Source organism: Littorina saxatilis, linkage group LG11 (genome assembly GCF_037325665.1).
Source record: "Littorina saxatilis isolate snail1 linkage group LG11, US_GU_Lsax_2.0, whole genome shotgun sequence".
NCBI classification, from domain to species: Eukaryota; Metazoa; Mollusca; class Gastropoda; order Littorinimorpha; family Littorinidae; genus Littorina; species Littorina saxatilis.
In genome coordinates, this window is record NC_090255.1 from 42,951,216 (window position 1) to 42,963,814 (window position 12,599).

General features: G+C 39.5%; 2 protein-coding genes across 4 annotated transcripts in view; one reads left to right on the forward strand and one right to left on the reverse strand.

Annotated features, from left to right (window-relative positions):
- LOC138980526 (zinc finger protein 11-like) overlaps nucleotides 1–12,599 on the forward strand; it is a 66,486-nt gene that overhangs the window by 42,305 nt on the left and 11,582 nt on the right. Inside the window, exons 1-2 of one of the 3 annotated variants that reach the window (XM_070353415.1) lie at nucleotides 9,060–9,191; nucleotides 11,602–11,989. In XM_070353415.1, coding sequence (XP_070209516.1) covers nucleotides 11,869–11,989 — 121 coding nt within the window. In that variant the 5' untranslated portion in view covers nucleotides 9,060–9,191; nucleotides 11,602–11,868. Of the gene's footprint in view, nucleotides 1–9,059; nucleotides 9,192–11,601; nucleotides 11,990–12,599 lie in introns of those variants that run through there. The other 2 variants (XM_070353417.1, XM_070353416.1) reach the window with 2 other exon arrangements.
- LOC138980524 (uncharacterized) overlaps nucleotides 1–12,599 on the reverse strand; it is a 79,208-nt gene that overhangs the window by 20,024 nt on the left and 46,585 nt on the right. The window lies entirely within an intron of this gene.

Genomic DNA, 12,599 nt, shown 5'->3' on the forward strand with positions numbered 1-12,599 from the left:
CAAACAAAAGCCTCCGTTTCCCTTGGATTTGGGGAGGTGTGAAGTGGGTTCAATTTTCTTTGATAAGCTGCGCGTTTCTCAGTGGCGCATGCTCACGGTGGTTACTAAGATTTTTTATTGAATGCCTGTTTTTCTAGCTAAACTCTGATTGAGTTTGTACATGCTAAGTGAGAAAGAGAACTTTGCCAGACAGGGGAGAAGAGAGTGGACGTCATTTTTGTTGTGAGCTACACTAACTGAGAAGTTGTAGTTCATTGTGCATTGTTGTGCCACCCGGCTTACATCGGGTAGGCCAAGTGCAGGAGAGAAGACGGTAGACACAGGAATAAATAATGCCATGTCAGTATTTTGCTGCTGTTGTCACATCTGTTGTGGACGGATGGAGAGGAAGACGTGTGTGTGTGTGTTCACAAGTGATAGCCCAAAGAGTCTGCAAGCACATCGTAAACATTAACAACAAATCAGCATCGAATAGGTTTCGATCTTTTTTTTAACCTGGTCGCAAATGGCTGATCAATAATCGATTTTGATTCCATCTTTGATCGAACCTGCTACATATCTTTTTACCGCCTGAACTACAAAATTACTGGCCTTGCATTATACCCAGTTAGTCAACAATGAGACACACAATTTACAATACAAAATGTTGTGGTGGCTACAAAGTCATCAAACACTTTGTCACAGCTTGTGCTTTAGTTATTGAGATTTTGTACTTCACTTCTGGTAAATGGAAAATTAACAGCACAGAGATGAGAGATGGGTTTGGTAGGTACACGTATAATCAATGAAGATTATATTTTCTCCACTATAAAAAAAATATACAGTGAAACCCGGCTATATTGAAGTAGGCTATATTGAAATCCCGGCTATATTGAAGAATTGTTCAGGTCCCGGCTGAAGCTCTACTTTATCTTTGTTAAAAAATGTTGGCTACATTGAAGTCGGCTATATTGAAATCCCGGCTATATTGAAACAAAAATTAAGCCCACAGGACGTTTTTATCTGGCTATATTAAATGTTTGCCCCAAAGATTTGTTTAACTTTTTATTTTTAAGAACAATGACTGCGCGGGCGCCGAATGATATGACACGCCTCTGTCAGCACAATCAGTTGAGGAAGGGGAGAGGCCAGATCAGCATCAACTTTCGAGTCAGAAGGTCTCTGATAACAATTACAGTCTAACAATGCCGCGGGCCTCTGACAGCTACGCCATGTAGTCTTGTGGTGTGTAGATCTCCCCGACTTAATTTCTCTTGTTCATGCGAGTAGTTTCCATTTGTACACTAGCAAAAATGGCTGCAAAACAAACAAGTCGCGTAAGGCGAAATAACAACATTTAGTCAAGCTGTCGAACTCACAGAATGAAACTGAACGCACTGCATTTTTTTCACAATGACCGTAGTCCGCCGCTCGTACAAAAGGCAGTGAAATTAACGAGCCTGTTTAGCGCGCTTTTCTGTACCTCTCTTCGCTTTAACTTTCTGAGCGTGTTTTTAATCCAAACATATCATATCTATATGTTTTTGGAATCAGGAACCGACAAGGAATAAGATGCGATTGTTTTTAAATCGATTTCCAAAATTTAATTTTAATCATAATTTTTATATTTTTTTATTTTTAGAGCTTGTTTTTAATCCGAATATAACATATTTATATGTTTTTGGAATCAGAAAATGATGAAGACTAAGATAAACGTAAATTTGGATCATTTTATAAAAAAAACAATTTCAATTACAATTTTCGAATTGTTAATGACCAATTTCACCAAAGTCATTAATTAATGTTTAAGCCTCCAAGCTGAAATGCAATACCAAAGTCCAGCCTTTGTCGAAGATTGCTTGACCAAAATTTCAATCAATTTGATTGAAAAATGAGGGTGTGACAGTGCCGCCTCAACTTGTACAAAAACCGGATATGACGTCATCAAAGACATTTATCCAAAAAATGAACAAAACGTCCGGGGATATCATACCCAGGAACTCTCATGTCAAATTTCATAAAGATCGGTCCAGTAGTTCACTCTGAATCGCTCTACACACACACACGCACAGACAGACAGACAGACAGACACACACACACACACACACACACATACACCACGACCCTCGTCTCGATTCCCCCTCTATGTTAAAACATTTAGTCACAACTTGACTAAATGTAAAAAGGGTGAGTCTGACAATTAAAAGAAAAATCGAGCTTATTCAGAAGCTGGAAACTGGCTGCAAAAAAAGAAAGGAAGTAGCTGAGGAATATGGAATGTGTGTTTGTGTGTGATAGGGAGGGGGGCGTGCGTGTGTGTCCGTGTGTGTGTGTGTGTGTGTGTGCAGAACTGAAAGCAAGGAGGCTCGAAGAACAACAGCCAACAGGTGAAAGATTAATGGTAATATATCTCACATCAAACGCAATGTGTGGACACGGAAATAAGAACGTATAGTGAAAAAAAGTTCGGTTATATTGAATTTCTGAAGGAACAAGGAGGGAAATTCAATAAAACCGAGAATTGCCTATATTGAAGTTCCGGCTATATTGAAGGTCTTCCCGGGTCCCGTGCCACTTCAATATAGCCGGGTTTCACTGTAAGTGTATAAATCTCGTTTCAATAAAATATATTTCATTCCTTAAAATGTTGATTATTTATAATGCGGAAGCGTTTTCCCTCTTCTCAGTTCAACATTGACCGCATGATCAATCGGGACTTTTTATTTAAAAGCGAGATTCAGTGTATACACCAACTAAAGTAAACAAAGTTGCACGGTGTATTTTTAGATTAATCTTTATGTGAATATCAAGAAGTCAACGACATTTGAAGTTTGTTCCATACAGTTTATTCAGGATGCAGACACACACACAAAAGAAAGGGAACATTTGCAACATCGACAGCGCTTCCTGTATCTGAACGTATTAGGTATAAAGCTGCCTGCTTCTGCTACAATATCATCTCTGAATCGGCACCTGCCTATCTTTCTGAACTGGGCTCCCTCTACACTCCCTCTCGCACCCTTCGTTCTTCTGATGATGCTCGACTTCTCCGTCAAGGTCGCTTTAAACGCAAGGCTCATGGCTTCCGCACGTTTTCGTATTATGGACCTCAGTTATGGAATTCACTCCCCTTTCAATTACGTCACTCTCCATCCATTTCATCTTTTAAGCCCAATTTGAAAACTCACTTGTTCCAACAACATTACGGATAGTTCCTTAGTATAGAGTCTGGGGATGTGAGATGTGCATGATGTGTTGTTTGAATCTGACAGTGATTGTATGATTTTTGTATACATGTATTGCACAGCAGTTTCTGCTATTAGGTTTAGTTCACAGGCACAGCCGGAATCTGAACCCTTTATCACCCCTTCCTCAGTGCCAGGCCGCCAGCGGTAATTAATCACCCATCCCCCGGTTCAGCGCTGACTACACAGTAGTGACTGTACAACCGCGCGTTAGCATCACCCACACAAGCCATCTCAGCAGTAGAAGGCTTAAGAGAAAAGCTCCCTTCTACTAGCAGGCCAGAGTGCGGCCTAGCTCAACCTCTCGGCAGCTACGCACTGCTATCTCTGCCTTGCGAGTAAGCTGTGTGTTTTGAAAACACTTCTATCTTGTTAGTTCTCTTGAATTACGATGTCAGCATGTGTGTTATTTACACATAGCCTTGTAGTCAAGACCATAAACTTTCAAACGATACTAAATATGACCACTATGCTGTAGGTGTGCCACTGCTGTAGCCTGCTGAAAGAAGACAGACAGAGAACAGTACACACGGCACAATGTAATTAATGACATGTATTTGAGTGGCTACAGATCGCGCCACGGTCAACTTTTGAAGACAGAACAAATTAAAAACAAATCTGCAAGGTTATGTTCATGCTGACACTTTGAAGACTTTTACCTTGAGTGTGTGAGGTATCTTTTCTTGAGCCCGCTTACAGGTATCCAAGTAGGAAAACAGTATTCCAAAATGTCAGCACACGGCAGTTGTTGTTGTTATAGCTAGTTTTACTTCCATGTATCTTGGGGTAGATTTAAAGAAGGCTGTTCACATTATACTGACACCAGCAAACCAGGGTCGGCAACGGGATAAATGATATGGACACCCACTGGATGTTATTAATGGCTTGAGCTTGTTCCTTAACACGATCAGCTGTTGTGTTTGAGGGCATACGGTTTAATTTAATCAGCTTTGAATAGCACTTCTGACAAAACGTGGTCGAATGTTTTGCACTAATATCAGAAGATACATCAATGTTAAACAAGTTTTTCAGTTTGTCCGCATAGTCCACATACAGTTTCACATTACAATGTCGATCTTTTTTTGTTCTTGCAGAGCGTTCCCCACACAGTCTACACAATGCATTAACACAAATTAGATGTTCAGTTTCAGTATGCTCCATTATGAAACACACTGCATACCAAACATACACTGTCACATGAAGACAAAGAAGAAAACTGGAAATATTCGGTCACACTGCTGCACAAAATAACTGAGTGTGATGTCACTTGTAATAATACTATGATTCAATCCTTTCTTTTCTGCTGAACAGTGGGTGAAAAATTTGCCTGTCACAACACAATGCCACACAAATGAAACACACAGCGTACATGTACTCTGATGATCAGAAACTAATACAAGACAAAAAGTCTTCAAGACGAAACCACATGGAAAGTGCTCCAGACAGGCTCTTCAAGATATAAACTAGATAAAAAAAAATCTGGTTCTGCTGTGAGGCAGTGGCAGGAAGGCAATTAAACCGTGGGAAATTGACTCATTTTCTGCTGCCAGCCAGTGGAACAAAGAAGGCTGAAGCCCCAGCGGGGCCAGGAATGTGATAACAGATAAGCAGGGCAGGGGCTGCGTGGGCAGGTGCCAGCAGCAAACTTAATCATGCTATCTGGGAAAGGGGGAACCGCCGTGATTGTTGTCACGCGCTTTGAACTTCTGATAAAGGCGCTTTATAAATGCCCGTTATTATTATTATTATTATTATTATTATAAGAGCTGAAGAAAAAACAAACTCAGATGTCAACAGTCAAGATCACGCAGCTTATTCGGTAGATTCTTCATAATTCCTATTAATCTTGGACAGATTTTGTGTAAGCATAAGAATGTTTCACAAAGGAAAACAAATTATCATTCAGATTTATTTTGCTTTTGATTTCTGTAGACTAGTAAACCTCATTCTGAGCATCATTGAAGTAGAGAATGGTGATGACGATGATGATGTACACAAGGATTTATTGTCAGATTTGGTTTATGATTTAGAGCTCAGATATTTCAGATAAGGTGTACATTTGTAGGTTAAAGAAAAGAATGTGTAAAGCTTTAGGAATTTAGATACAAGCAAAATTATAAGAATAATGATTTACATCAAGATTCTTTTAATAAATTACCAGCAAATAAACATTGCTTCAGCTTATAGGGCCAGTCATGGTGGTTGTGTGGTGAATCTATTAAACTAAAACATGCATGCCACACAATCTCTGCGGAAAAATAACTTGCATGGCTGTGTGTCTGCATGATGTAAAAAGAGTGACTTTTCACTGGTTCTAGCAATCCCAAAAAAATCTCTTTCCTGTCATTTTTCCTGAAATAAGTGTTTCCAGTAGCAGAGATGCATGGTTGTAATATAATAATAATAAAGTGTATTTATATTGCGCCTATCCCTTACAAAAAACAAAAATATTTGGCTCTAAGCGCATTACAACATGTGTAGGGACTTGGTACAATCAAGTCTGACAAATACAATAACACAATATACAGTCGGTCTCTTAGGTAAAACTGGGAAAAGCAGCTTCGACATTTGAACACTGCTACTGGAAGATCCTCTAACAATGCATACTGCTTTACAATATGCATTTATGTATAAATATAGTTAAAGAACATCGAGTTAATAGGAATTAGAAAAGGTTCTTATAATAAAACTATCTAGCGAACGACGAAGAAGAAGAATGATTATAAAACAGTTATACTCAATGGCTAATAACGAGGCAGAACTAAATAGTATCGACACAAGATTAAAACAAAACATATTCCTGGAGACACATTTATACATGTATCAAATAATCAATATACAAAATACAGCCCTCGCACACTCGCATACACACACTAAGGCACGTGTAGTCGCACCTTGAACTACAGTGTTTTTCCCAGCAAAAGATTCTCTGTTGTCAGAACTTCAGTGATACATGTACTCTTTTTTTGCACACAAACACATGCATGTACACACACACACACACACACACACACACACACACACACACACACACACACACACACACACACCACTTTGGTCTTGCTTTGTTTTTGGCAACTAATTAGTTTTTGTATCGTAATAAAATATTTCTCCTTTGCCAATATGTCTGAAAGTCATTTAATGTGAGATTTGTGGTTGTCAACAGTGATACTTGTATCCTGAGTACCTTGTCTGCAATATGTCTTTGACGTTGTGAAACTTCACTGTATTTGTGATGTATACAGAAGAGTGGGGCACAAATATAGAACCTTCTGGTTTTACCACTTTCATTGAGGCTATTTTGCTTTGGGCTTACTCAAAAAATTAATTTGGAAGATAAGCCAGCTGTTTTTAGCAGAAAACAAAAATAAACATAGCAACTCTGAACTCTAAGAGTTTTATTCTTACCTTGATTGAGATGTATACCAAGCAACAAAAGAAACTCGAAAAAATTCTGCAATGTTTGATTGACAAAATCTCGAACAATTATAGAGTTAGAATTATCAAACCACAAAAGTTTGATGAAGGCATGTTTTACCTAGCTGTTGTGTGATTATTTTGATGCTGCGACTGTTTCAACACACGGGTTTAACGTTAACGAAGTTTTGGAGGTCTCGCTCAGTCAGTCTTCATCGCGCTCTCTGGCCACTGATCGGACACTAGTGGCTTCCAATGATGTTCCTGTTAGTGTCAGTGGCTGTATTGAATCGATCTCAAAGACGTTGTGGCAGGAAATTGCGATCTTGTCTTATTGGGGTAATGCGAAAAATCCACCGCGTTGCATAACTGCAGTGCTTCCAATGTCAACAGAACATTGCTGAAGGTGATTAGACTATTGACATATGCACGTTTAAAGCACATGCCAGCGCTTCTGGATCATCCCCAGCAAAAGAGACCATGGCACGCTTGCTGCCAGTCTCACTTTTGAAACAGCCAGGATGCCAAGATTGACGCCACCAAAATGCCAGGTCGAAATTGTTCGGACCCGGCGAAGCCGGCGTACGGCTCTAAGTACTTCTTCCCGGCGAGAGAATACAGGGTCTGAAAAGGGGGGGGGGGGGGGGGGGTCTTAAAAGGGTATCATGTCTATGGTGATCACCAGAGGGTTAGGTTACCCTCAGTGTCATTTCCTGAGACTTTCATGGAACTCGAATATTTTATGTCCAACATATATTACAAACTTGCTGATGATACAAACATGATAACATCTATAACACAACAGAAAACAGCAAAGTTTAACAACAGCGCTTGGCTAGAGTGAATGGAGTGAAACCCGCGTGACAAAACGAATTCCCAAACTTGGGCAATTAATTTTCTGTATTCTGTATTCTGTAAAGTTTTACAAAATGATTTATTAAAACAGTGGCAGCCATGGTCAGACATATGGAATTTATTTTATTGTATCAAAATGCAAAGTTATGCATTTTGATCTGAAAGGAATAGTTTCTATATATTCAATGAAACTTGAGAATCAGATGTTAACCCTGGAGTAACGTTAACCTCCAACAAAAAAGACCTTGGAAACCTGGTTGGTTAGGGTGGCGATTTTGTCCTATCTCCCAGCTGGTCAACTTATGTGCAGACCCGCTGCCAGTGCCTTATCCCCCTTCATGTGTACACAATCAAGCACAAGACCAAGTACGCATGGAAAAGATCCTGTAATTCATGTCAGAGTTTGGTGGGTTATAGAAACACGAATATACCATGCATGCATCCCCCGAAAGCATCGTATGGCTGCCCAAATGGCACGGTAAAAACGGTCATAAATGTAAAAACTGTGAGATTTTCAGCCCATGAACAAAGAAGAATAAGATTATCATGTCAGAAACTTTGGATTTAGAAGGCATTTAATTCAAATGTTTCAGATCGCAAATCAAGTTGATGATTTAGAAAGTGCACAAATGTCCAGTTTCACCGAATATGACAAGACCAGAAATGATATTAACATGATTTTTATTGAGCACGTAGCAAAACCAACTTGAGGAAAAATATTTGCATTAACAACTGATCCTCTTCTTCTTCAAATACTGAGGAAATCCCTGTACATGGCAAATACATCCTCATTTGGTTGGTGCGCTTAATTTCCCGAGAGTGAAAGATAAAGTGGATAGTGTACCTATGAAAATAAAAAAACATGGGTGGGTTGGTAGGCAAGCTTCGCACTATTCTGTTAAAAGAGCAAGCAATATTGAAATAAACTAAGAGAAATCGGCTGGACGAAGATATTTAAAGTATGAGCCGAATGAGCCGAATGAAATTCGAATTTGAAGAATGAACTGAAAACGTTATGAAGACCCAAGTAAATAAAAATAAAAACGTTGAAAAATACTAATGGGCAGGTTTCACTGCCTCCACTGAGCGATTTGTCCCCACTACCTTAACTTAACTTGACTAAATGTTTATACATGCCAGATAAGTTTGATGTCTTTTTAGAATACACACTGAAATCCTTATTGTTTAATTCTTCGTTGCTTTTAATTGTGAGTGCATATGTATGTGCATGTGTAGGCCCTATGCGTGTGCGCGAGGTGAAATGATCAGTGAGTGTCAGCTCGACGTCACAGCAGGGACCTATATAATATAGGTCTATGGTCACAGTGATAGTGTGTGCGTGTGTTCCTTTTTATATTACACTGCAGTCTTAATAATTATTTTGTACTGCGAGTTACCCAGGGATGTGATGTCAGTACACATCTAAAGGAGTAACCCAACCATGCAGTAATTATTTTACAGATAAGAACCACGTGCAAAAGTGCCATGAAATTGAAAGTACATTGTACACGTTTCTGGTGTCTATCGATTTCATTTTGACAGTTTTAGGCAAACAGATATTTCCGGTTTAGACTCGTTACATCCGGTTGGGACGTCAGAATATATATTACATACATGTATGTATTAACCGAACAAGTGCAAGCCGAAGAAGAGCAAACAATTATGCAATACATGTGCTTTCACAACATTCTCAAGGTAATTGTTTTTTAATAACAAATCTCTTAGACACCATGTTGGAACACGTACTTGTTTTGTGGTGATGTTCAAGAGACATTCGCTGCACTGTTGAGATGCGATAACAGTTGACTGGAAAGCGCTCCGGCCGTAACTAAGCGATCTCTGACTTAAGCATTTTAAAGTCGAGGAAGTTCTTCTGTGAAAGAAATGTTCTGCTGCCATTCTGATTCATTTATTGTTTATTCTTGGATAAAATTGGCAAACGCTCTGGCTATACGCACTCGGAGTGTATACACATTCGACCACTGTATTGAGGTTTAGCGAATGACGTCTCACAACGTATACGTGGTTGTCCTTGGCGGTCAAGAAATCCGCCACAATCATTGCGCAGACGACACTTCTAGACCGCCAATATTTTTTGTGCGCATCACGTGCTCCACATAAATCGGCCGGAAACGAAGCAATTGAGAAACCTGGATACACTCCGGCGTTGACTTCCGAACGCAGAGCAGTTGCGTGATTATAAGAGTACAGAAAACAAGTTGATGCTGCACGGCCTTACGTTGATTACATTCTCGGAGTGTGCATAAAAGACTAGACAACCGCATCAACACTCGGAGTATCATACGACGCCATCTTGCGAAGGAACGCAGTGCACTTTCAATTCATAGTATCAAAGTACGCTAGGGACAAACACACACAAAACTGATGCTACACAACAGTTTATAGTAGGAGTTTGGAACACACTTGGAGTGTGTATCAGCCTAGAAATGGTTGTATACCCTGTGAGTGTACATTATTGCCTGCCCTGTATATTTCTGGTCTTTCCTGGAAAAATTGTATAGGCATAGATAAAAATGTCCACCAAAATACCCGTGTGACTTGGAATAATAGGCCGTGAAAAGTAGGATATGCGCCGAAATGGCTGCGATCTGCTGGCCGATGTGAATGCGTGATGTATTGTGTAAAAAAATTCCATCTCACACCGCATAAATAAATCCCTGCGCCTTGAATATGTGCGCGATATAAATTGCATTAAACAAATTTTTTTTCAATCCCTGCGCTTAGAACTGTACCCACGGAATACGCGCGATATAAGCCTCATATTGATTGATTGATTGATTGATACACTCCGAAAAAGGGGTACTTATTTTTTCCTGAAAACCCCCGAAAACCCCATCTAAACTAACTAAATCTATCTTCAAAGTTAAGAATTTGACATGCCTATGAGAAGTCGTGCCTGATTCATGCTATATGTACCCTAATTTATGTGTTAAAAGCCGGATTTTCAACGAAGTCCGTTGCGAAGATGACCAACAGTGGTTCCTGCAACGTAAAAGATCCAGATCCAGAACAGTTTCAATGCAGGGAGGTAACTCAAAAGCACAAGTATTGATGACGTCATGTGATTAGTGCTTCCGCTCCTTTCTAAATCCTCTCACAAACACGAAAATAAAGCCAGGAACGGTGAAAGTTGCAGATATAAGTCATGATTTCAAACAAATATGTCACAAAACACGATCTAAGCCTCCCTCTCTGAGATGCGTTTGAAGACTGACTGTTAAAAGAGAATAAATGCATGTACATAATTATTATAGAATATTGATGTATGAATGAAGAAATGTATAAGAACACAAGAATGTATGAATGACAAAGAACAAATGTTTATTTTTGAATGTTTTATGTATGTTTTATTACGGACACAAAAGCTCAGCAATGCAATTTCTCTTTTAGAGATTAATAAAGTGATTGTATTGTATTGTATTGTATTGTACTAAGGACGAATTTTCTTTAGTTCTGATGAAGTTTTCAAGGATTTTTGGAGGTTTTTGGGGGTTTTCGGAGACAAGTAGTACCACAAAAAAGAGGTGGCGGAAGTCAATATCTCAGATCGATTTTTCATTGGCTACTTCCTAACGACTTGTAAGGGGGCATTTCATTGGCTTAGAGTTGTAACAGGGCTTTTCATTGCCAGAGTGTTTACAGACCTATCGATCCTGTATACACTCGGAGTGTATATATATAGCTTTTGCAATTGGCAAATATGTTGTTACTTTCAGAATTGTTAAAAGTAGTTGGATTATTATTTACCGTCTAACAGTGTCACAACAGGAACACTCAATTCATTCAAAAATTCTCTCGACAAGTATTGGAAACAATTTATGTTTGAGGTTGACTTGAACCGTTCATTTTTAGAAGAAAGCATGCCAGAAATAAACACTAAACGCTAACAAACAAAACCAAAAAGAAAAGGAACAAATTAAGTAGAGATAAAATCATATAGCATGCAAAAGGCTTATGTAGCCTACAGGCTGTATATGATATATGATACATGTGTGGAGTACAGAATTGCCCGAACAGCTAGTCTGTTGTCATGAAGTATTTGATGCAATCAGAATAATGTGATGCAATTATTTTTTCCCAACAGTAACACAGTGAACAGTCAGTACCTTGAACAGTGAACAGTCATAGACTGTCGACACGCCTGGAATAAAGAACAGTCAGGGACCATCTTATGCTTGGAACAGTGAACAGTCATGGTCGGTCTACACCTTGAACAGCGAACAGTCAGAAACGGTCAACGCCGTGAACAGTGAACAGTCAGAGACGGTCAACGCCGTGAACAGCCAGGAACCACCACCACCGTTAACAGTCAGGGAGGGTCAACGCCGTGAACAGTGAACAGTCAGGGACCATGGCTTCTCACTGCAGCATGGAGGAAGGAGACACAGCAGTTCTGTCAGACGTCAAGATAGAGATTGATGTCGCTGAAGAGACACCGCAGTGTTGTCACATGACTGAGTCACAGCCATACGGTAAGGGTGAGAGTTGTATATGATACAAAAAAAGTCTCGTTTTAACCCCTTCACTGCCACAGTATATTAGCATTTTGGTATTGCTGGTCAATGGGAAAGAACTGTGTTTAAACCCCATCAAGAAGTTGGACAGTGGTTACCTCCCATTTAGTTTTCACAAATGTCCTGAAAAGTGCTGATGTAAATGCCACATATCTAGTACGTGTATGGGCGTAGGACAAACCAAAAATGACCACGTAATACATACGGGGTGGGCAGTGAAGGGGTTAAGGCCTGTAGTAACACTCTCATGACTGGAAGGCTGTTACCTCTAACCCGGGTGTGCAACTTACCAGTCCGGCTACATACTATCTTCCTTACGAATTTGGCCTTCCATTCAAGTACTTTTCATGAATACGTCATTACGTGATATGTTTCCCCTTGCTCTTATCACATTATAGTTACTCCTCTGAAGTACCTTGCAGGCACTGTCTCCTTGAGGGTTCGCATTGTCACGGGGGATAACCGGCTATACAGTGGTAACAATAACAATAACAATAACAATAACAGCACTTTATTGTCCATTAAAATATTACATAAAAATGGAAATTTTTCTTCGGCACACCCTGTC